General features: G+C 39.2%; 1 protein-coding gene across 4 annotated transcripts in view; it reads left to right on the forward strand.

Annotated features, from left to right (window-relative positions):
* Positions 1-26,912, forward strand: part of LOC136858113 (protein PRRC2C) — a 708,190-nt gene that overhangs the window by 500,141 nt on the left and 181,137 nt on the right. For all 4 annotated transcript variants that reach the window (XM_067137420.2, XM_067137417.2, XM_067137419.2 and 1 more), the window contains exon 26: positions 21,122-21,255. In XM_067137420.2, the coding sequence (XP_066993521.2) occupies positions 21,122-21,255 (134 nt within the window). The remainder of the gene's footprint in view (positions 1-21,121; positions 21,256-26,912) is intronic.

Consider the following 26,912-nt stretch of genomic DNA (forward strand, 5'->3'; position numbering starts at 1 on the left):
ATCTAGTAAGTTATTGAGACGAGTCGGTTCTTGTACTACTTGTGTAAATCCTCCCTCCCAAATTAACTTATTTGCCAGTTTCTGTTCATGGGCTTCACTTGCAGCTCCTTTCCATTCAACTTCAGGCAAATTTAGATCTCCCCCAATTATTACCATATCATTATTATTGTTTTTATGAGTATAATCTATTATTTTTTCAAAGATTTCCATGTCTCTTTCCTCTCTTCCAGGCCTGTATGTTCCTATAATTCCCACCTCCTTCATATTATCACAAACTAATTTTATCCCTAATATTTCATCCCTTTCATCGGTAAACCATTCATGTGAACAGTAAGTTTCCTTCACCAGAATAAACACCCCCCCCCCCTCCCTTTTTATCTCCTCGGTCTCTACGATAGACTGTGTACCCTTCTGGAAATACTTCTCTATTACCCACCCCTTCTTTCAACCACGATTCCACTCCTATCACCACATCAATCTCATAAGATTCCATCAATGTACCGAATTGTAATTGTTTATTTACTACACTTTGACAGTTTACCAAGAGCAGTCTCAGACCCCCTTCCTCCCTAAAACTTGACTGTTGCAATTGGGTAACTTGAAATTCCTTACTATCCTGAGTTTCTTTTTCTAGTTGACTGAGCCAGCTTGAAGTACAGCTGGCTCTTTCTACTAGTTTTCCTGGTCAGTATTATAACTCAAGGGAGTTGCCTGTTTTACAGTACATATCTTAAGATTAATAAAATCTAGAACAATATTTGCTATCTTTCGTTTACCTGAATTGTTTAGATGGAGGCCATGTTTTGTATAACAGTACCTCTCAAAACTACTGCATTCAATAACCTGAGTATTCCGAAAATGTTTACAAATTTTAACAGTATCTGTATTGACCTTGTCCACTTCAATATTCACACACGAGTCTCTACTCAAATCATGCCTGTGGGGCACGTTCACTACAAAAACGTTAGTGTGGGTCTGCTTCCCTAGTGTATGTTTAAGTTGTGATCTTACATTCTTGGCGTCGTCGCGAGCTACGTCGTTCGTCCCACTGATGATAAGCACTGCATCGCCGCTCCCGAAGTTCCTAGTTGCTGCTTCTACGTTTTCCACAACACTGCTGATAGAAGCTCCTGGATATATTTCTCCGGTTGCTGCTATATTCTCGTCGTTAATCACTCCCGCAATTCCCCTTCCTTGGCTATCACCAAACACAGCTACCTTCGCTGATTTAGGCCTAACTGGGTCTTGAATCTGAATTCTAGGCCTAAATTTTAAACTCGGCACGGCAACGGATCGCGATGATTTGGTTTCACGCGCGCGATCACTTTCTTCCAGGATTAAATTATTTAGGGCAGAAAACCTATTTCTAATGTTTATTTCCGGAAATTCAGTTGTAGATTTCTTCTTAGCCGGCCATCCACGAACTACTTGACACCACGTGCTCGAGTTTGTTACTTGTACCGGTATATCACTCGAAGAATGGTCAGTCCCAAATTCTAGCGATCGCAGTCTTTCTTTTAATTCTTGATTTTCAACTTTAAGAGTCTCATTGTCCTTTTTTAGAATGTTTATAATTTCTAATGCACTTTTATATTCCTCATCGACTGTTTTCGGTGCTTCGTCAACGCCGTCCCCAACAACAACATTCCGAACACACTGCTCACAAATCCAGTCAACATTTTCATTAGTTTTTACGTCTCTAGGGCAATTTCCGCACTTATAATGCCACCATCGATCACATGAATCACACAACATACCATTTTTCACTAATTTTCGACATTTTCCGCACTTTTCGTCACATTTTACGGTTAATTTACTCGGAGAATAAAACACTACGTCGTCATTACCGGGCGCCATTTTGAGTAACCATGGTAAAGGGAAGGTAGTACACTAAAAACTCAACAGCTGGTATCACAACCATCCTTTATATCTGGAGGAAGTCTCTTCAGCTGTATTTGAGTCGTGTTTAGGGGATTAACCGCATGAATTGAAGATAGCATTGAGCTGATGTCACGGGTATTCAGTGAGTAAAGATGAGCGCGCGCGAGGCTATTACCGAGCGAGAAGTAGTGGATATTTTACTGAATAGTGATTGTGAAGAAGATTATAATATATCTGAAAATTCTCCCTGTGAATCTAGTGATGTGGATACCTTATCTGTGCTTAGTGAAATTAGTGATAGTAGTACGAGTGAAGAAGGAGATGTAAATATTACGAATGTAAATGTTCCAACGCACCGTAAGAAAAACCAAAGTTTAAGTGTAGTAAATAAACAATTAAATGCTAATGAAAAAGCATCTATAGATAATAGAACTCTAAAATTGAGACGAGCACAACAAATTATATGGCCGAGCTACAATAAACCGTCTCTTTCAATTAATGCTAAATTTTGCCATTATAACTCCTTCAAACCAGAAGCAACATATGCGAGTGAAACATTATTCAAACTAAATACCCAAGCAACAACAGACAAACTGCATAAAGTGGATAGAAGAATTCTCCGGACAATGTGGCCTTCAGGTTGATGGCCAATCGAGACTTTTACCCAATTCAGTAATTTACTAGGAAAGTGAATCAATAAGTGACATGATGAGACAACGGACGATGGAATTTTTTGGACACGTACCGTTTGCCAAATTTTAGACACTTAAAACACCATTTTGATTTCTTTCGGAATAGTAAAACAAAAAACACTTCATTTAAGAAAATACAAATGGACTTGGATGAATTGAAAATTACTGCAGGGCAAATTGAAAATAGAGAAGAGAAGATGATTCAAAACAACAAATATACAAAACTCACTTAAAACATAAAAACATTAGCAGTGTGTTATAGCAGCAGAAGAAGGGGCTGCAAGATCGTCTAGAATAAAGAAGGGGTGGGCAACAGAGAAGTTTCCTTCACCAGAATAAACACCCCCCCTCCCTTTTTATCTCCTCGGTCTCTACGATAGACTGTGTACCCTTCTGGAAATACTTCTCTCAACCACGATTCCACTCCTATCACCACATCAGTCTCATAAGATTCCATCAATGTACTGAATTTTAATTGTTTAAGAAATTTTGGAAAGAGAAGGAACTATAAAGCGTTAAATATGAACTTATTTTTTGAAGATTTTATTGTATAACGTTGATTTTGGTGCTCCAATCTGGGCATAAACAGTGTAAAAATAAATAGATGTGCTACTACCATTTTAAATAAAATGAAATAAGTATAGGAATATGAGTTTGCAACATTATAACATACAACTTGTGACTAGATATCATGAAATTTTTAGGTCTATGTTCTGTATATCTTCAGATTTGCTGATTTTGCAGTCTTGATCTATTTTTAGGCACGTCAGAGGGTGAAATGCATTTCTGCTTCCTCGTGCATTATATTGGTCAGTGATGAAAGCCTGGTGAGAAATATTTGATTAACTGTCCCAGCTATTCTCAGAATGAACTGAGGAAATGCTTACTTGATTTTACAGTCTTGAGCTGTTTAGGTCAATTCGGAGTATGAAATTATGAAATACATTCCTATGTTTCCACATACAGATATCTGTCAGTGACACAACAGTTGGTTGGAAAGATTATCCAAGATACCAAAATGTGCCTGCTCACACCCAGCATCTCAATACAAAACAATTACCAAAAAAAGCAAACTTAGGGCAACTATCATTTAAATGTAGTAGATTATTAAGCCTTTACTGCAGTTCTCATCTGTAGCTGCTGTCCTCGAGGCGCCATAAGCCAGAAATTTTAGATTGGCTAGAAGGCTCATCTTTATTTCCAGCTCCAGATTCCTGCGTGTTGTGTTTATGGAGTGGGTTACTGTAGGCACGTCTTAGTCCATGAACCATGGGCAGTGGCCTAGTACGTGGTCCTGGAAGTCGGGATACCAGTTGCTACGGAATGAGAGCGGGCATCTCGGACATATTCTCAGTCATGGCCCTCCTTGTGCTCAGACGGCTAGGACTATACAATCCTTCGGTGGTCCCTAACCCTTTAGAGGAGATATCCTTACTTGGACTCTGTGTAAGTAGTGTAGCATCCTGCTTTTCATGAATTTACCGAACTTGGAACAATTTAAGCAAGCCTCGGACGTATGGGAGTAAGGGAGTCCCGTTCCCATTTGACAGGCGAGGGACTCCTTGAAATTAATTTGGCGAACAAAATGGAATTCAATGGGAGCTATCAATATTAATGGGGCTTATGGAAGAAAGTAGAACTGGCCGAGTCAGCATAGTTTGGATGTACTAGGAGTAAGTGATATTCAGGTAAGGGGAGATAATGAGGAAGAGATAGGAAATTATAAAGTATACTTGACAGGTGTTAAATAGGAAAGGGCAGAGTATGGGGTAGGGTTGTTCATCAGGAATTCTATTGCGTGCAACATAGTTTCTGTTAGGCATATAAATGAGCGAATGATGTGGACAGATTTGGCATTTGGAGGAATTAGGACGAGAATTGTCTCAGCGTATTCACCATGTGAGTGTGCAGATGAGGATGAAGTATTGAGTAACATCGTGGTCAGGGTCAACAGCAAGGATAGGATAGTACTAATGGGCGATTTCAATGCAAGTGTTGGAAATAGAACTGAAGGATACGAAGGGGTGATTGGTAAATATGGGGAAGGTATGGAAGCTAGTAGGAATGAGAAGTGTTTGCTAGACTTGTGTGCTAGTAAGTGTTAGCAGTTAAGAATGCATTCTTCAAGCACAAGGCTAGTCAGCGCTACACATGGGAGGGCACGGGTACCAGATCCATAATGGACTGTATTTTAACCGACTTTGAATTCAGGAAGTCCGTTTTGGAATGATAGGGTTTTCCCGGGATTTTTCGATGATACAGACCACTATCTGATCTGTACTGAACTATGTATCTCGAGGCCTAGGATAGAGAAAGTGAAAATCTGTAAATGAATAAGGGTAGAAAATCTCAAGGATGAGGGCACTAGACAGAAGTGCATGGATATGATTAGTGAGAAATTCCAAACAGTGGAACAGTAAGAAGTTCAGGATATAGAAAGAGAATGGGTGAGATACAGGGGTGCTGTACTCGGAACAGCAAGGTAATGTCTAGGAACAATTGTGTGTAAAGATGGAAAAAAAAAAAAGCGAACATTTTGGTGGAATGATGGAAGTTAGAGCAGCTTGTCGATTTGTAAGAGGAAGGCTTATCAGAAATGGCTCCAAACTAGGGCTGATGCATTCAGGGAATTCTACGTAAATGAAAAAAACAAAGCGAAACAAATAGTTGTCGAATCCGAAGAGGAGTCATGGGAAGGTTTTGGTAATACCCTGGATAGGCTAGGTCAAGCAGCATGGAAACCTTTCTTGACAACAATAAAGAATCTTAGGAAGGGAGGGAAAAGGAAATGAACAGTGTTTTGGGTCATTCAGGTGAACTCATAATAGATCCCAGGGAATCACTGGAAAGGTGGAGGGAATATTGTGAACATCTTCTCAATGTAAAAGGAAATCATCCTGGTAGTGTTGCAAACAGCCAAGTTCATGGGGAGGAGGAAAATGATGTTGGTGAAATTATGCTTGAGGAAGTGGAAAGGATGGTAATAAACTCCATTGTCATAATGCAACAGGAATATATGAAATTAGATCTGAAATGGTGAAGTATACTGAGAAGGCAGAGGTGAAATGGCTTCATAGAGTAATAAGATTAGCATGGAGTGTTGATAAGGTACCTTCAGATTGGACGAAAGCAGTAATTGCACCTGTCCATAAGCAAGGAACCGGAAGGATTGCGACAGCTATCGAGGTATCTCATTCATTAGGATACCAGGCAAAGTATTCACTGGTATCTTGGAAGGGAGGTTGTGATCATTGGTTGAGGGGGAAGTTGGATGAAAACCAGTGTGGTTTCAGACCACAGGGGGGCTGTCAGGATCAGATTTTTAGTATGTGTCAGGTCTCAACAAATGCTACAAGAGGAATAGAGAGTTATGTTCTGTAGATCTAGGGAAAGCATATAACAGGGTACGTATGTTCGCCATACTGAGGGACTATGGGATTAAGGGTAGATTTTTAAAATCAATCAAAGGCATTTATGTTGACAATTAGGCTGCAGTGAAAATTTGTGGCAAACAAGTTCTTGGTTTAGGGTACTTACAGGGGTTAGACGAGGCTGTAATCTTTCACCTTTGTGTGTAGGTTACATGGATCATCTGCTGAAAGGTATAAAGTGGCAGGGAGGGATTCAGTTAGGTGGAAATGTAGTAAGCAGTCTGGCCTATGCTGACGACTTGGTCTTAATGGCAGATTCTGCCGCAGGCTTGCAGTGTAATACCTTGGAGCTTGAAAATAGGTGCAGTGAGAATGGTATCAAAATCAGCCTTTCGTAGACTAAATTGATCTAATCATTATAAGAAACTATTTCCACCTAATCGATACCTTTCTTTTATTTTGCCTTTGGCAATTTATAAGATCATTAAGAATAATAGGACATGTTTCGATCGCTTTGCGATCATCATCAGCTGCGTACACAAACGTTTAGATAAAAACAGCATAAGGCAATCACATAGTTAAATCTTCGTTGACTTTAAAAGTAAAGGACGTATGTGTCGAGGGGGGGGGGGGGGGGTTAGTGTGCGACGGAGGGGTGTTACAAGGACGTTAAACTTAAAAATGAATTTAAAATACTATCTATGAGCTAAAATGTCTTAGGTATCATTTTAGGTCCCAAAGCTTAATGAAATCACGTGTTTAAAAAGTAAAAAATTGGTGTTGTGTTCCTGAAGAAATGTCTTTTGCTGAAATGTGCTTCTTCTTTACTTGACTTCTAGTTTCTTCCTCGTCACTTTGTACTGTACTAAAAAGGCTGATCCTCTTTTTTATCCTTTTCTAAGTGGAAAGGGTGTATCCGCTGTTAGATGAATTAAGAATTGTATCCATAAACATATCGGGTTGGATAGCTTGTACGATCCCTGTCCAATTCACTTCCCACACCCATAATTACAGGAAGTAAAGGAAATAGATAAAACGTTTATACAATTGTTTCTCATCTGTACTCCTTTCATTTAAACCTGATACTAAGTCTTTTTTTGGAGCAAGATAAATTTCTAAACTTTCTAAAACAGTCACGAATTTTCTCTTTTTGGCCAAATGTATTCATTCCATGTCGTTAGTTCAAATAGTTTTTTTATAGCTTTAGTCATGTCAATACATGATTAAATCAAATACCTATATTGCGGTTACGTAGCTACGGCAATTATTTCACTTTAGACACGACTCTCTTCTTTGGCATTCTGCTTCATCGTGCCACCTTTTGTTTCCTTTTTGAGGTCCACGGCTAGCACCAACAAATGGGAGTGATACGTCTTGTGATTAGCACGAGCAGTTCAAATGGGAAAATGGAAGTGAGAAGTATATTGTAACACAAAGTTGATTTTTGTTGATAGAAAATTAGCATGATCCCTGGACTATAATTATATTAATTAATGAGTTAGCGCCAATGAATGGGAGTGCTATGTCTGTGAATTCGCTATCTTTGTCCATCATGACTAGCACAGGCAGTTCAAACAAGGAGATGAATAGTATATCGTAAATAACACAAAAATGATTGTGTTTAAAAGAAAAGCATGATCCCTGGACCAATAATTATACTAATTAATCAGTTTTGGGCACAAGTAAACAACTTACCCTACCAAGTAGCATCATCAAAGCAAAGGAGCTCAAAGAAGTGAGCAAAGACTTCGCACACAAAAGTGTTACATGAACAAAATGCATACGGAAGTGCTGCGACATAGTAGAATTCGTAGTCGTAATGTAGCAAAGTGTGCCCAGGCACTTGGTATGGGGCACATTAAGGAAAAAACAAGTTACCAGAGTGGAAGTGCAAATGATAAAAGCTATGTACAAGAATTGTATTAGTAGTGTGAAGGCTAGTATAGGAATAACAAAATGATTTAAAGTTGAAACTGGTCTCAGACAGGGAAGTGTTCTATCCCCCATACTATTCACCATAGTCATGGATGAAATTCATAAGAACATTAAACAGAGATTGGGAAGACAGGCAACAAAAGCCATGTTGTTTGCAGATGATATAGTAATATGGGGTGAGAATGAAACGGAAGTGTAAAAACAAGTAGCTGTATGGAATCATGAGATAGAAAAATTTGGGATGAGAATAAGCCCAGAGAAAAGTAAAACAATAGTGATGACAAGGGGAAGGAAGGAAGGAAGAGGAAAGATATAACTGAATGGTAATATTCTGGAAGTGGTTAAAAGTTTCTCAAGTACTTGGGAAATGTGATCACAGAAGATGGAAACTTTAGTGAGGAAATTTGGAAAAGAACACCACGAGCAAACAGCTTCTGCCAGAATGTAAGAGGTATTTTGTGGAACCAAGATGTCCCAAAAAAATGTGAGAAAGTATTATATTCAACCTATTATGAACACATACTAACCTATGCAGCTGGATTGTGGACTACTACAAAACGAGATTAGAGTAGAATACAGGCAGCAGAGATGAAATTCCTAAACGGTATCGAGGGCAAAACCAGAAAGGATAGAATTAGAACTGAAGAGGTAAGGAAGGTGTACTTAAAAAAGGACCGAGCTCGATAGCTGCGGTCGCTTAAGTGCGGCCAGTATCCAGTATTCGGGAGATAGTGGGTTCGAACCCCACTGTCGGCAGCCCTGAAGATGGTTTTCCGTGATTTCTCATTTTCACATCAGGCAAATGCTGGGGCTGTACCTTAACTAAGGCCACGGACGCTTCCTTCCCATTCCTAGCCCTTTCCTGTCCCTTCGTCGCCAAAAGACATATCTGTGTCGGTGCGACGTAAATCAAATAGCAAAAAAAAAAAAAAAAACTTAAAAAAGGAGAAGAGTCGTGGAGAGACAGGCAGCAATGGAGGTCCTTGATTCACAACCCGACCCGGGAAGCTGGGAACGAGAAATTAAGTTTTGAGTCCTCTTTTGTATGTCTTGTTTTATGTTATATTTTAAAAGGATACTTTTAAGGAAATTGAAATCAGATTGTAAGAGTTGACTCCAGAAAAACTTTAGAATCTGAGCCTTTCCTGTTGATAGTTATTTTTACCAGTTCTTACAACGTTTAGTCCATATTCTTAGTCAACCAGCGCTCTATTTGATGCCGTAATTCCTAGAACTGTGAGCCTTATTTTCGGGTTTCAGTCTGAGATGGTGACAGTGTCGCATGTGCCTAAGAAAAACAAAACCGTTATGCTTTCCTCTTTGCATGACTGTGCTTCCGCAGACGACTGTACACAGAAACCTTGTGCAGTATTAGATTACAATGCGACAGAAGGTGTGTGGACACTTCAAATCAATTTGAAGTAAAGTACTCCGCTGCCCGTAAATGCAATGGGTGGACATTGTGTGTGTTTTATATGCTGCTGAACATCGCTGCTATAAATGCCTAAGTCATTCACACTTTCAATAACATTGCACAATATAGATTGATAAGGAGGCACTTCCTCAAGAATCTGTCTGAGGAACTTATGCACGAATGGTTTCTTGAGTTATCTCAAATTATGTCATTGCCAATGGACATCCGTTTATTTCTGAAGAAATGTCGTAATGAGGATTACTGCAACAAGCCTGAAAGACGGAGGATAGGCAGGAAAATGGGATGATGTATTCCGTGTGGTCAGCAGGGTAACCGTTTTACAACAATGAAGTGCGATTCTTGTAATAATTTTGTATGTAAGAAACATTCAAGGAACACTGTAAAATGTATTACATGTGACAGGGAAGGTATGACCCTTTCCAATGAGGACTCTTCATGAAGAAAACTGTGACAGACTTTTGGACATGGCAACAAAGTTTATTTTCCATCCAGTCATTTTTCTGCTATTGTATCTTATCATTTCATTGTATAGTTCTGTAAATACTACAATATGATTTTAATTTTATGATGTTTCTATTATATGAGGACTCGTCATGAGGGGGATAAGGTGTGAAAAATTTCGGGGACATGGCAACTAAGTTTATTTTTCATCCAGTCATTTCTTTTGCCATTATATCTTATCATCTCATTGTATAGTTGTGTAAACACTACAATATGATTTTAATTTTATGATGTATGTGTTGTATGAGGACTCGTCATGAGGGGATAAGGTGTGAAAGATTCCTTGGACATGGCAACTAAGTTTATTATTCATCCAGTCTTTTTGCTATATCTTATTTTACTGTATAATTGTGAAAATATTAAAATATGACCATCATTTTAATTTAATTATCTACTGCTCAACTCATTTTAAATAGGCGAATTATTCCTGTCCCTATCAGAATTAGTTTGTGTTCATGATTATCCATTTTAAGTAGTTTCATATCAGTCACTAATACAAGTTTTTAATTTTATTTGGAGAATAACATTGAAACAAAAGATAAAATGCCATTAAATGAAATGTTTATGCGATAGGAAGCCTGCAAACGACTGAAAATGTAACTGGTTGAAAAAGTCAACTGCGCGCCCGGTAGTGTGACAAATTGGGTTAAACTGTTCACTACAAAGATTTTGTTTCCCTTGTGCCTCTGCTTTAGCTCCCGAATGAGAACATCATCTGCTAATATTTGAGTGTTAGGTTTTTTGTAATTGTCTTTGATGGATTTATGATCCAATCCTTGACTATGATACGAAGTGGTGACAAGGCACTTCTCCCTTGGACTCCTGTCTTGGTTTCTAACCAATCTGATCTTCCATCCTCTACTCACACATCTAAAGCATTTTTGATAGAGTATCTTTACTTTATCAATCAGGTTGTTTGGCACACCTATACCTTCTAGGCATTCCTATAAAATCTTCCCAGGGACACTGTTGCAGGCCTTCTCAATGTCCATAAAATCCATCACTAAGTTCTTTCCATATTCTCAGTGCTTCCCTGTTAGTATTCTGACAGCAGATATGAGGTCTGTAATAATCGGTTTTTCCAGAAGCCATGTTGCCCCTCTTCCAGTAACAGTTCTACTAGTGTCCTGAGTCGTCTTTCAATTATTTTCTCCAGAGTTTTCAGTGAGAAAGTAGAGTGATGCCCCTGTAATTTCCACATTTCTTACTGTTTCCTTTTTTATACAAGGGGATGATGATTCATCCAGTCCTCTGGTATTCTGTTCTCTTCCCAGATGACAGAAGGTGCTCTATACAACCATTGTATGCCTTGTGCTCCAGCTCCCTGTATCGTGTATGTGGTTAAACGATACATGCAACTCACCACATTTGACGGTGTACCTGATAAGTACACGAATGAGGACACAAATTTTCTTCACTGCAGTAATAACACCGTTACATGTATTGCTTTGTCATGTTATTTTCATCCTTGTTTAGCAATAAACAAGGAAAATACGTACATAAGTGCAATTTAAATTTGAACACCCCCACTGGAGCTCGTCTAGTAAGTGCGTGTAGGCAATTTCAATGCCCATTGTTACAGAGTTAATAATAATAATAATAATAATAATAATAATAATATAATAATAATAGAACGATGCTGTATTTGCTATACTAACAACTCCTATTTTATAAATATGGATACAGCTACCAGTTATTGTTGCATGATTTGAAACCTTCCAAACTTTTAACTATCATAGAAGACCAAGTAATTAAAATTTATTCTATTGGAATTAGAAGAGTTTGTCCATTATTATATTAAGGTCGTAAATTAATGGCACATGTAAAATCATTTAAAGGCTACTACAGTACTCTAGTACCTCAATATACTTGTTTCCATCTCTGCGGCAACTGCATCCCATTGTTTGACTAAAACAAAGCGATTATGGTGTAGTACATTCTTCTGGTCCATCCGAGCATTATGAATTTAAACAGCACCCATTACGATATCCATATTGTATCCAAGGTATAAGAACAGTGAAATCAATTTTGAATGCTCTGCTTTGCTCTCTCCTCGTGATAAAAGTTACTCCTTGCTTTCCGCTGCACTCTGCAAACTCCCACTTGTAAACATGAGTTTGATTTTACTGCTTTCCTCGTCCCTCCACTATTTTCAGCCTAAGTAGATTTTAAAATTAAGGTCGTATCCTCTGTGCTGATAATTTCTAAACCAGTGTACCTCTGGCAGAAAAACTTTGGGTATGAAAGATTTGTGTATGGGACCCTTCTTAGCAATATATGAATGGAAAATACTGAGATTCGAACAACGCGAGGAATCCCATAAAGGCTAATTTACGCCGATCTAGACGACGTTTTATCATCAGTGAACTTCGTTTTTCAACCATCATATGTGATTTCAGCATTCCTCCTCATGATTATTCTTAAGAAACAGCATCAAAACAACAGTATAGAGCTCACCCTGATATGAAAAACTGTTTTTATCATAAACAGTCTAATACAATCGAGCATAGATATAATGGACAACGATTTTTAAGAACATCTAATCACTACATACTATCTTAACATTTTAAGTCATCCATTGCATTTTACATTTTAAGCAATTTTAATGATCAATTTTTGTTTTAATAGACACACATAATCTTATTGATTATTTTTAAAGTGTTAAATTCATATATTTTTATCAATGTATATTAGACATTCTTTTGTGATATACACCAGGATCAGGGCCCTGACCCACCAATGATTTATGTTATCTATGGCTGATGATGCTCACTAAGATTGAACGAAACATGTCCAATTTGTAATTAAATGGTTTCATCCTAAATATAAGGATTTTGTGTATTGGAAAGGTGGTTTTTTAAATATAATAATTTATTACTATGAAAAAATTATCGGCAAAATGGGTGCCGCAGCTCTTGACATTGGACAATAAACGCATCAGATTGGAAATGTCCAAACAAAGTCTGGCCCGTTTTCAGTGCAACCAACAAGATTTTTTGTGCCGGTTTGTGACTACAGATGAATTTTGGGTCCACTACTATACCCCAGAGACAAAACAGTCAGAGCAGTGGAAACATGCTGATTCACCACCACCAAAGAAAGCACAGGCAGTGCGTTCGGTCGGAAGGGTCATGGCCTCAGTTTTCTGGGATGCAAAAGGCATTCTGCTGATAGATTATCTTCCTACTGGCCAAACAATTACGGGGCAATACTATGCAAACCTCCTAGACCAACTACAGGAAAAGATACGCGAAACAAGGCCTGGTTTGGCAAGGAAAAAGGTCATCTTTCATCAGGACAGCGCTCTGCCGCACACAAGTCTTATTGCCATGGCAAAACTTCATGAACTGGGGTACGAAATGTTGCCACATCCACCTTATTCACCTGATTTGGCACCATCAGACTTTCATCTATTCCCCAAGCTGAAAATTTTCCTCGTTGGACGGAGATTTTCTACAAGGAAAGAACTGACAGTCGAATTGGAGAGGTATTTTGCAGGCCTGGAGGAATCTCATTCTCGAGATGGGATCAAGGCATTGGAACATCGCTGGACCAAATGCATTAGTCTACAGGGAGACTATGAAAAAAATAAAAGCAGTTCCAGCAAGGTAAGATAATTCTAGTACATTCCGAGAATTTTTCAAAGCACCTACATATATTTTGTACAAGCTGATCTTGGAAACTAATGGAAATGTTTCATCCCAAAGTATTTGACGTACAGCGTGATAGAATTTGGAAGCTTTCTGTATTCTGTTGCTAATCTCTTGATGTATGGTATTGTCTGATGACAGAACACTACCTAAATACTGTAAGTTGTTTACAATATCCATCTCCTTATCTCCAATTCTTAGATGAACAGTTGGAGAGTTTCTAATCATCACTGAGCCAACTGTCTTCGTTTTGCTGATTTTGAGACCTAAGGTTGTAGAAGCTTCATGCCAGAGATCCAATCTAGATTGTACTTCCTTTCTGTCTCACCCCGTACCATTACATCATCAGCAAAAGCCAGGGCATTTAGTTGTAGGATCCTTCCTTTTAACCGCTTTTAAAACTTCATCCATTATGATTATGAAGAGAAGTGGTGAATTTCAACTTCCTTGTTGGACTCCACTCTTCGTTTTGAACTAACCTGGACCTGGACACAACACTTAATTTCATCATATAATCGTTGTACTCGTGCTAAGATGTCAACGGGCATTTTCTTATGTCTCTAACATTCCCATCCCATATATGCCTGCGTGGCACATGGTCAATTGCTTTCTCGATGTCCAGAAAAACAGTTATGAGTGTTTTACCTTTCTCCCAATACTTCTCATAGAGCATTCTGGTGGCAGAAATGAGGTCTATAGTTGATCTATGAGGTCTAAATCCATGTTGTTCCTTCTCAAGTGTAGGTTCAACATATTTTCTGATCCTGTTCTCAAGGATGGATTCATAGATTTTAGGCCATGTGACAGCAGAGTTATATCTCTGTAGTTGGTACATTTCTTTCTATCACCTTTTCTCAACAATGGGATGATGACTCCTTGCTTTCAGTCATTGGGTATTACATTCTCTTTTCAGATTCTGTTTAGTACCCTGTACATCCACTGTTGTCCAACCTCTCCTAGTGGTTTGATCATCTCAATACTTAATCACCTGATCAGTTGATGTGTTGTTTTTCAGCTTAGATATTGCTGTCTCTACTTCCAGCCATGTCAAATCATAAGGTTTGTCATCTAATAGAGTAACATTTTCATAACAGTTCAGCAAAGTTTCAGAGTGCCTTTGGAACTCTTGTAATATTGTGGTCTTATCCCTAGTCACCTCACCATTTGGAAGTTCTACAGATTGGATAGATTCATTTTGAGTTCTTCTGATCTTAACAATACTGTAATGGTTATAGCGTCCGCCATGCCAAGTCGCTACGCACCCGGGGCGTCATCGTATCGGCCCCACCCCCCTTATGCTCGAGTGCGCCAATCACGAGCAACATTTAGTACTAGGCCAGCCACTCTCGCGTCCGCCCGCGGTCCCGCAGCAGAGGTCTACGGAAACAACTGGAAGATTAATCTGGTGTCTTATATCTCGCGAGGTTCCTGGATACATCTAGCATCCGGACTGTTCTGGAAGGCCCAGAGCGAGTATATAAGGAGAGGAGTAACTTGGAGTGAGTCATTCAGAATGAGAGTGCAAGATGGAGTTAGTGAGTAAGAGTGAGCGAGAGTGAGTTCGCTGGAGCACAATCAGTGATGGCCTGGGAGAGTGCAGCCTGATGGAGCATTTGCCTGTTGCAGCTGAGGGCTCGTTTCTGTTTCCCTGATGTGTGTGCGTGTGCGTGTGTGGTTTGTTTTTTTTTTTTTTTTTTTTTTTTTAATTCCCTTGAGGCTGGCTGCTGGAGGAGAAACTGGGGTGTTCTGGAGCAGCGCGAAGGGAACACTGGGTACCGACGTGTGCGGACTGCGAACAGAGTTCGACGGATGGAGTGAACAGCAGATATATCCCGACCTGCGAGACTGACGTGTAGGCCGTGGACCGTGACAGCGCTAACGAGTGTGACTGAGTGGCTGAGGGAGCGTACTGTAAATCTATTTCTCTGTGTGTGATGTAGATGTTGATTCCCATAGGGAACCTAAAATATTTGTCCTGATGTCAAACCATGAAAGTGTGTAAGTGTGCTTGTTTAACTTGTGGCTCGGCTATCGTCTGTGTGTGTAAATCTGTAATTGTAGTGCTTAGCTAATAAATCTTAGGAATAGGATACTATCAGGTTCTGTACTAATTTATTTACTTATTTACCCCGCCAACACGTTACAATACTGTATAACACTTTTGTTTCCATCCCACGTTATTTTGGTAGCCGGATCTTCCTTGCATTTCTGCTTTTCAGCTACAACCAACTGTTTGACCTCTAATTTTTTCTTTCTGTAAAGTGACAGCTTCTCCTCTATTTCTTGTTTATCTCCCCGTGTTCTTGCTTGGTATAAGGATCTTCTTGCACATTTTCTGTCATTGATAGCCTTTTTAATATCATCATTCCACCAAGCAGTGTCTTTAGGTTTTCTTTGACTCTAACGTCCACGTACTGTTTCTGTTGTACCAACCACAACCTTCTTTAGAGTATTCAATTCGCCATCTAACAATTTCAGTTCTTCTCTCGGCAACAACCTGCAGACACCTTTCCTGAATTCTTCCTTTACACTTGGCTTGGTTAGTCGCCAAGTTTTTATTTTTTGGGTCTCTTTTGTTACAGACTTCGGGAGGTCTTTTCTCTGCAATAACTGCAACCAACAGTCTATGGTCTCCACCGAGGTCTTCACTTTGGTATCATTGACATCTTTCCATATATTTTGATCTATCACAATATAATCTATTACTGTACCTACAGTATTTTATCATCCCAGCTATATCTTTTGATTTTATGAGAGTCACTTTTCTTCAACCAAGTGTTACTCACTATCAGGTTGTTTCTCATGCATACATCTTCTAGCATATATTCCCCCTCTTCATTTCTGTTTCCCATTCCATGAGGGCCCAGTGTGAATTCATATCCTGTTCGTTGTGAGCCAGCTTGTGAATTAAAATCACCCATTACAATTAGATTGTCATACTCGTGTTCTTCCAAGTTATCAAGGAAGTTGGCCTTTTCCTCTTTTGAGCATCCTACCTGTGGAGAATAGAATGAATTGAAAATGTGCCATCTGACAAAGTTTCTGTATGATTTTCTCCTAACCAATTAGAAATAGGAAAGGATTTCCCCCTATCAATACTTGTTTATTGCACTTATTATGTTACAGGACCGGTTTCGACCCTTTACATAAGGTCATCCTCAGCTGAACCATGCATACATATCTATGTGATGAAGCTATTTAAACTCCAGGAACAGCAGCTGAGTGTACAACTGTGTAAATAAGACTTGAACACGGGAGTCAGCTAACAAGCAAGATACGAACGTTCATGTGCATGAAGTGCTCCCATATATTGTATTCATCTTGTACAGATATATATATATATGTGTTAGTTTTAAGTGAGATATGTTTTATCAACTAATTTTAAGATCTTAAACATACTATTTTAGACATACAATGCATTGTTGTACATAGTGACTTATATGCCAGTTCACGTGACGACATGTCCCATTTGGATGTTACCTACTGTAATGTTTATTATCGTATGACATTCCTTTGACAATGCTATCTTAATCATAGCTTCATCACATAGATATGTATGCATGGTTCAGCTGAGTTTGACCTTATGTAAAGGGTTGAAACCGGTCCTGTAGCATAATAAGTGCAATAAACAAGTATTGATAGGTGGAAATCCTTTCCTATTTCTAGTTGTGTAGTTCGTCAATACGGAAATGAAGATTATAGATTACGATTATTTTCTCCTACCCGCAGTAAACAACAGAGATACAAATCTGTTCGGTAAAACACTGCTAGAGGGTATTATTTCACTTTCTAATGCATATATTTAAACTTTGTACGCTTTAGCAACTTTACATTTGTAGCATGTGGGCACATTTTAGTCATATGTATTACTACCCTCTGGCGTGAAATGTTCCAGCGCCAGTACCCAGATAGTTCTTTGTCGAAAACTGCAGCTGCTGCTTTGGTGAAACGGCTTATAAATAATCCCATCGAAATGCTGCTACGTTAAGTGATACTTTCAAAATTAACATACCAGTAGTTGGGGGGACCTGCTCTAACGAAACTCACCTCATCTCCTAAATAACACAGGCATAAAATCATATAAAATCACAACCCTAAATCCAGTGCACTGGACATTGACATCCCAACATGCAGGTATGGCAATTCATATTCTGTAATGGAAACAATGAATCTACCTCTGCTTTCAGATGCACAAAATAATATTAAATAATTATTAATTTAAATAATAACTACTGATCTCGATAGCTGCAGTCACTTAAGTGCGGCCAGTATCCAGTATTCGGGAGATAGTAGGTTCGAACCCCACTGTCGGCAGCCCTGAAAATGGTTTTCCGTGGTTTCCCATTTTCACACCAGGCAAATGCTGGGGCTGTACCTTAATTAAGGCCATGGTCGCTTCCTTCCCACTCCTAGCCCTTCCCTGTCCCATCGTCGCTATAAGACCTATCTGTGTCGGTGCAACGTAAAGCAACTAGCAAATAAAAACCTATTAATTTAAATAATTAAATTATTATTATTACTTTACCTTTGTTAAAGAACATACTTTGTCTGAAATTGTTGCTGTGAATTTCTTAGCTGAAAAATATGGTCACTGAGACTTGGCTGGTGTCTCTGAGGAGGCAAATTTTAATTGTACAAGTTTCGTCACTTCCTGGGAAAAATGTTTTCAGGTTGTGCCATTTTCTCAGTACGTCCTTCAGTGGCTTGATAAAGTCCTCTGCATTGGTACTGAAATCATTGGGTGTCTTAATTCTGTCTTTGAATTCACTGCTATGAATGCCTCAAATTTCTGGGTAGCTCTCGATTTTTGAAATAATTTACTGGTGTCCTTATTGGACCATTGAGTAATGTGTTGCAGGCATGACTTCAATTATGTTTTCTAAATTAAATTACAATATACAGAGAAATAAATGTGTGGAATGTGATAACCTACTTACCAACTTGGCGCCTTTCACTTGCACAAAATAGGATCGGATTCTATCTGTGAAAGTATCTATTCAAACTTGTGTGGTAGAAGTGAGACGGATCCTGTCATCGGTGGATATCAACAAATCACGTAGGCCTGGCGATATACCTGGCTTCGTCCTCCATGAATGTGCTTCCCAACTGGCAATTCCACTATGTGAAATTATAAATAAATCATTTAAGTGTGGGTGTTTTCCAGCTGATTGGAAAAGATATTATGTAATCCCTATATTTAAGAAAGATTATAAGGTGTTGTTCGATAAATATAGACCAGTAGTGCTGCTCTCACTTTTATCGAAGGTGGGGGAAAAAGTCATATATAATCGCCTATATGACTCTCTTAGTCAGTAGATAGATCCATCACAGCATGGATTTGATAAAGGCAGGTGAACTGTTACCAATCTGGCAGTTTATTTACCTTCAATTTCCGATGCATTGGACAAAGGTGAACAGGTTGATGTGATATATACTGATTTTTCCAAAGCCTTCGACTCTTTACAACACGAAGCCTTGTTGAGAAAGTTGTCAGCGTATGGAGTGTCCGGGAGCATTTTCGAGTGGCTAAAGAGCAACTTGACAAAACAAATATGTTATGTCAAGTCTGAGGGTTTGATCTCTACCCCCTATGAACCTTCATCGGGTGTCCCACAGGGATCACTGTTAGGGCCTATTCTATTTGTTTCCTAAATGATATTACTACAGTCGTTCAGAGCAGTGAATGTCTCTTGTACGCTGATGACTTAAAACTATACAAAGTCGTAGAAGACAGTGATGGTGATTATCTACAAGAGGATCTGAAGCAAATATGCGAGTGGTGTGATAAGTGGTCCCTTAAAGTGAATAAATTCAAGTGTGGTGTCATGTCATTTACTCAGAAATTAACACCTGTATTTTACAGATATAAAATCAGTGAAGAAAATTTAAATTGTGTGGAGGAGTTTAATGATCTAGGTGTAATTCTTAGTAACAGGAATGGCTAATCCTTTGAGAAGCACATCGATGGTATTATAAACAAATCTTTCAGACTCCTGAGATTTGTCAAAAGGAATTGTAAAGATTCCAGTAATATTGCATGTGTCAAAACTCTGTTTTGTTCCCTGGTGAGCGGTGGTGGTGGGTGGTGATTATTGTTTTAAGAGGAAGTACAACTAGGAAACCATCCTCTATATAACACTAATCAGAGGGAAAAAATGGAAAGAATCTGACACTTCGAAAAATGAAGGAATCAGCCAAAGGAAGACAAGGGCCACAACGGGCGTGAAAATGAAAGACTCCCTAGCCTCGCAAACCTAATAGCGTCGGGGTCAGAAAAGAACAAGAGTTGACCAAGAGAGGTCGGATAGGATAGATCAAAGTGAGGAGACTGGCATAAGTAAGTGGAAGCAATGCCAAGACTCAGCTCAGGATCCCTTTTTCGCCAACCCACGCTCCAAAGTTCAGAGCCCCTGAGGCCCCTTTTAGTCGCCTCTTACGACAGGCAGAGGATACAGTCGGGGTTATTCTACCACCCCCACACATGGGGATCCCTGGTGAGACTCTGTCTCGAGTATGGTTGTGAGGTGTGGCTTCCGTATCAGAAAGGCCACATACACCATCTCGAGAGAGTACAGATAAGGTTCATGAAGTGGATTAGTTTCGACTTCCTGGGCATGCCACTCTCTTCAAGCAGGTATGAAGAATTTGTAAACATTCTTGGAATGAATACGCTTGCAAAGCGCCGAAAATGTGCGAACGCAATGTTAGCGATTAAATGCTTGAAGAATGAAGTGGACTGTCCGGCTATACTGGGGTCGATCCCACTAGATGTTCCAAGCAAGCGAACAAGGCAGAAATGTACATTCCACCTGCCCGAATGTAGGACGGTTGCGCATGAAAATTGTTGGCTTATGCAAGCCCTTAGGACAATAAATCAGCTGGAAGGGTCACTCGACATTTTTAACCACCCTTCCACTGCAATTTGTAAAGTTTTTCTCAAGGATGGAATGTGATAATTTTGTAAATTATGTAAATAATCAGTAGAAACCCTGTGAAGATTTATATCTACTTGTATATATGTACATATATTTGTATGTATATTGTTTAATTTATTTTATTTTATTTTTATTTTCTATTACATCATCTGTAATTGGGACATCCTATAGGTGATAAATAAATATATTCTATTCTATTCTATTCTATTCTATTCTATTCTATTCTATTCTATTCTATTCTATTGTGCAAGATCATGACGTGTCCTTCACACTGCCAGCACAAGACTGGATGCAAGCGTCTTGCCCAAGAAATTGCTAACCCCTGCAAGTCAGCTTGCTGAAGAATTTAGATTTTCAGTTGGTGCAGCAAGTTGCTCCATGCAAGTTACTTCCTGCAATAACTTGCTAGTGTTAACCTAACCTAATTTCAACAGTGCAACAATAGCAGGGAACAAGTTAATGATTTTCCTTGACCTCCCTATCTCTCCTTCATTCTTCTCGCACTAACTTGTCATTGTATTTATGTCTATCTCTCAATTTTTGTGTGCTTAACTTAAACCATTTGGTAAATGAAATTAACTCCGTCTAACTAATGGGATGGATTCAGATGTATTTATCTCTTTGTTCCTTTTTCTCATTGTTGGCTCTGGGCCTTTAATTTATATTTATATGTTTGTACACTGTTTCCTATAAGTAATTTTGTGTTTGATTTTTGTTGCAGACTGCAAGATTGGTGAGGATGTTGAAGATGTACAATTAGGATTTACAAGTAAAAATTCAGGGTCAGTCACGGATTTGAACAAGAGTTCTGAGAACAAGAATGACCCTATCCAAATGCCATTAAGTTTCAACAAGGTAGTATTGCCAGCTAAAAATGTTGTAACTGAGATGTTCCCTTTATTGAGCCTACTTGTCTATTTGGTGTGCGTTGTAACGTGCAAATGTATGTTTGTTGTTGTTTTTTTTTTTTTTTTTTTCACATTTTTAAATTCATTTCAAAACATTGTCACTGAATTAATGTTTCATTGCTGATTATATTTTAAGTAAATTATCAGAGATTGGATTTTTGCTACATGGACGTACAGATTCATTCTGAGTCTATATTTACTTGGCGTTAACAAGTATTGAATATCTTCAGTGTTCTAGTATATCATGGATATATACCGTATTTAGTCGTGTATTAGAACCCCTCGCGTATTAGAGCCCCTTGGCTTTTCGGGACAAAGAAAATGAAAATAATAAATTTCACGTACAAGACCCCCTCCCCCAGAGAAGAACGACGATTCCGCTTTGAAGCGGGTACAAGCCTTATTCCAGCTCCGATAACATCACACAAATTTGTGAATAGTTTCGTCCGTATGACCCATGCAATGAAAACGCATCTAAGTCATGCAGTACTTCCCTGTTTCGTAGTTAAAAAAAGTTCCACCTCCGTAGCATAGGCCTACTGCAGCTCTGATGACGTCACCCAAATAGGTGAATAGCTTTGAATCCAACCCGCGTATTGCAAGCAAACATCAGTCATGTATATATGTCTGTGTTTTGTAGTTAAGAATGTCCGCCAGCGTAATGGTTAGCACAATTGGCTGCCGTTCTCGGAAGCCTGAATTTGATTTCCGGTACCATATTGCCAGAGATCTACGAATGGCAGGAAGGTTGCTTGGCGGTAAAAATGGTACATGCAACTTCCTTTAACTGGGGGCCTGTCAACAAAGAGCTGCACCACCTCGAGATGAGGAAACTAGTTTACGTTAGTTAAGAAATATTCATGGCTGTTGCTATTAAAATAGCAGGCGAGATCATTAATAAAGTGATCATTTAATACCTTGTAACTCAGGCCAGTATACTTTTGGGGGGGGGGAGTATGTTTAAAACATGATTAAAAATCCAATCATAACGATTGTTTTACTCGACAACATACCTATCTGGGCACTTGATAGCATACCTAACCTAAACAATGCGGTCTCTCTTATCTCGTTTACGGCTGTTTAGGTCAATCCTGATGTGATAAGTGGAAAACAAGCACGAAATATACTTTAAAATAAGGCTTTGGCTTTCAACAGCCGCAGTTATCCAAAGAACGCTTCCAGTCACTATGTATTACATTTGGAAGTACAACTCATAACATACGCTAGGCAGCTGGTGGTTTGGCATACTTTCTAGTTTCTACAGCACGGCTTTATTCGGAAGGAGTGGCTTATGCTACACATACACCAACTGGGAATATCAGAGACCATCTCAAGAAACCATTTGGGTATAGATTCTCATTGTTTGGATTGTACGAAACTATTTTGAAAGTTTCAAAATAAAGACAGGACCTCCAGTGCTCTCGATACATGGCTGACGAGATGACAGTGAAAATGGTGTTATTTGGAAAGACGACTTGCTGGTAGCAGAGAAGTTGCTGGCAGAAGACGATAATTCAGGTGAAAGCAGTAACTAGGTTTACTTAGGCCTACCACAAATGACTGGCCATTAAATTATTTTTGTATCAATATTGCATAATATGATAATACGATAATGTTATCCCTTTTCTCTACGGGATCGAGTATGAAGTGAGAGGAATCTTCGTAGGCCGTATGCCCTTCCTGATGTCAACCTAATCAGAGGAATTTACGAGATGAAACAACGTGATATGAGTAACTAAAACTAAGTTTTAATTACTTTATATGTAGACCTATAAGTCGTGTTCACCATTTACTGTGTTTTTACATTTAGAAATACTGCCTTCCAGTGAAAATGATCGGTTATAACTCGTATACATTCATAAGTTCGTTAAAGAATAGTGTAGAATGCTTACATGTATAATTTATAGCCTGTAAGTCATGTGTTCACTGCACAAAATTTGAGGTTATTGCGTATTGGAACCCCCCTCCCCCCTACATTTTTTGGCAGTAAAAGTGGAAAAAAGAAGGGATATAATACAAGAGTAAATACTGTATTAAGAAAAAACAAAATAACCCAAAGAAGTCACTTCTACAGTTTTTAACACTTCAATTTCTTTTACTTTTGGTGCCTTCTCACAGAAGGTTCATGGCCAATTATGTTCAGATCACCAAATATTTATCAAGAGTCGGGCTGAGTAGCTGGCCTTCTGAGCCCAACTTGGCATGTTCAATCCTGGCTCAGTCTGGTGTTATTTGAAGGTGTTCAAATTAGTCAGCCTCGTCTTGGTAGATTTACTGGCACATAAAAGTGCAACACCTCGACGTGCCAAAAAACCATAAAAATTTAGTTAGTGGAACATAAAACCATTAGTATTGTCTTATTATTTATCAAGAATAATGTCGGGCATGTTCAGTCTTCTACGATAATGGAGTAGACCATACAGCCAGTGTGTGTATGCTGATTGTTGGGCGGCGGTATCTGACTCGGCTCCCCAAGGCGCCCAAGGGGTTGGGGTGGATGAGCTCATTTGGTGGAGTGATGGTTTTCACAGAGGAGGAAGTACCACTGAAATCCATTACAGTAAAATTTTGTGCATACATTTTCCTGGGGACTGAAGGGGAAAAAAGACGTATCAATGTGAAAAATGTTTAAATGAAGTTCTTTAAATATGAAGCCAGAGTTATATTTCAAAGTACATATGGCAATATGAAACAATATAAACACAAAAGAAATGCATCCAGATTGGGAAAAAAGAATACAAAGAGTGGGAGGAAGAGTCACTTTTCAGAATGAACTAGTCCATTATTTCCTCAGAACGGTTACAATGCATCACAGAATGTATGGTAGTCCATAGAGCATTCACAGCATCATTGAAGTTCACTGAAGTATGCTGCGGTTCTTCAGTATCGTTGTTATTACAGACCTCACTCAGACCCCTTTGTGCGTTTCCAGCAATCTCTGAGATAGTCATGGCTTCTACAGTGAGGAGGTTAGCATAAACATTTACATAATCCTCGAATGATGCCTCCTCGTCCAATTTCCTCCATTCACAGTCGCTATCAGGAGCATCTCTATTATCGTTAATGATATTGCCATCATTACAACTGCCTCCTAATCCAGCTTTTCAGGAACAATTGCGAACTGTAAGTTCTAAAACACTGTGCCATTACATGGAATGTAATTGCCCACCACAACATAAGAAAATTGTATATATTAATTTATTGTTTTTATTTTGTTTGAAGAGACAAGATTATTATAACAACTCAGAGAATCATGTCTTTTAACGATTGGTACTGTGCGAAGTCCATGGGCAAGTACTTCATATAAACATGTTTGAAAATACAAAAAGATTTTTTTTTTTTTTGAAGAGATATCTTATCTGTAATATGTTTATCTTCATTTTATCCTTCTTTCCAACTGTCTGGCTAGGTTCTCCTGCCATGGTAACGGAGTAGACCATGCAGCCAGCGACTCCATGACGTCAACGGCTTCGGGAGGAGAAACTGCCCCCAGGGAGGGTGATGGCCCTCAGTGGAGGAAATGCCACTGGAACCCATCTTGTTGGAGGGCTGCTGCTTCAACAGAACTGACTTGAGGCCAAAGAGGGCTCAAGATCAGGTAGTCACATGCGGAGCTGGAACAGCAGTACGGATGTGATTTTGTGATGCGGAAGGCAACAGAAAACCACCGCATTATGAATTATTCCTAGTGCAATCAACATGGCTGAAAACACAAGAAAGACGGCCCTCAGTACCCGGCAGATCTTAAATGGTCAGAGGGCGCTTATGATCTTTGGGTCAGCTATCAAGATTGCAACATGGAATATAAGAAGTATGTTTGAAATAGGAAAGATTGGTAATACCATCCACGAAATGAAGAGGATGCACTTCGACATCCTGGTAATCAGCAAGATGCCGGGCTGAGTGGCTCAGATCCCAACTTGGCAGGTTCGATCCTGGCTCAGTCCGGTGGTATTTGAAGCTGCTCAAATACGACAGCCTCGTGTCGGTAGATTTACTGGCACGTAAAAGAACTCCTGCGGGACTAAATTCCGGCACCTCGGCGTCTCCGAAGACTGTAAAAGTAGTTAGTGGGACGTAAAGCAAATAACATTATTATTAATCAGCAATATGCGTTGGCCAGGTTCAGCACAGTGGGCTATATTCAGGCACAGAGTGTACTATGCTGGAAATGACGACACCAATCACTGTCAAGGAGTGGCTGTTATCGTGTCGCAAGCTGTAACTTTGTGCCTTACTCAGACAGAATAGCCCTACTCCAGCTCCAGACCAGTCCAGTCAATGTCATCATCATACAAGTGTACGCACCCTCAGCTGACAAAGACAATGTTGAGGTGGAGGAATTCTGCATTCAGGTCAAAAGAGTGTTGGATATCACTGAAAAACATGAGATGACTTCAATGTGAAGATCGGAAAAGGCAGAGTCAGTAACACAAGTCGGACCATTTGGTCTGGGCTTTAGAAACGAGAGGGGTAGTCGGCTAGTGCATTTCAGCCAGGAAGAACATCTTGTGCTTAATACTTAGTTCAAACTACCAGCCAGGCGACTCTACACCTGGAAGTCACCTCAAGATACCGCAGAACACATCGTCCGAAACCAGATTGATTTCATTCTGGTGAACCAGCACTTCTGCAACAGTTGCAAATCAGTTAAAACCTACCCTGGAGTAGACATCGGATCAGACCATAACCCTGTGGTGGCATGCATCCAACTGCGCTTCAAGACAGTTCGTAAGACCATGAGACCTGCGTGGATAGACATCAGCAAGATCAAGAATGAAGAGATTCATTAGAGGATTCAGTATGACCTATCTAAAGGTTTCAATAAAATAAACAGGTATAGAAGTCTTGTGGACAGAAATGAAACAGATTCTAACGGGCACGGGGAAACAACATTTAACACGTGATAAGAAGATCAAGAAACAACCGTGGATGATGGATGAGTTACTAGAACTCATGGATGAGCGGCGGAAATGGAAATACCGAGAGATAAATAAATACAACCAAGTGCACAAAGAAATTAAGAGGAAGATTGTGGCTGCGAAAGAACAGTGGGTGACAGAAAGATGTCAAGAGGTAGAATTCTTGCAACAAAATAATGACTCTTTTAATCTACGAAAAAATAAAAAATAAAGGAGTGCCGTATGTTATATCGTAAAAGAGGGCATCATGTTCTGGTGGATAAGAACAACCTCATTGTGACTGACATCACTGACAGACTCAGGGTCTGGAAGTCATACAGAAGAACTGTTCAACGATGATGGACCTAACGAACATGGTGTGTTTCGTTTTCCTGACCCAATAAGTGCACACACACACATATACTGTATTCATGTGAATAATCCCCGCATATTTTTTTAAAATTCGAGGCACGAAATTGGGATGCGGGTTTTATTGTCATCAAGGTTTGCAACAAGCTCCAGCCTCACCTAGTTTTTCGATGTTGAGTGTACAATTATGCTTTGTGTAACTGCAGATGTAAGTAAACTCCCCATGTGTCATATTTAAACGGAAAACAATTCAGCCTTTACATTAAAAAATGGTATTTTACAAAGTAATGCAAAATTTCTCTGTCACGATAGAACGCGTCTTCGGAATGTGCAG

The sequence above is a fragment of the Anabrus simplex genome, chromosome 1 (assembly GCF_040414725.1).
Source record: "Anabrus simplex isolate iqAnaSimp1 chromosome 1, ASM4041472v1, whole genome shotgun sequence".
In the NCBI taxonomy this organism is placed as follows: Eukaryota; Metazoa; Arthropoda; class Insecta; order Orthoptera; family Tettigoniidae; genus Anabrus; species Anabrus simplex.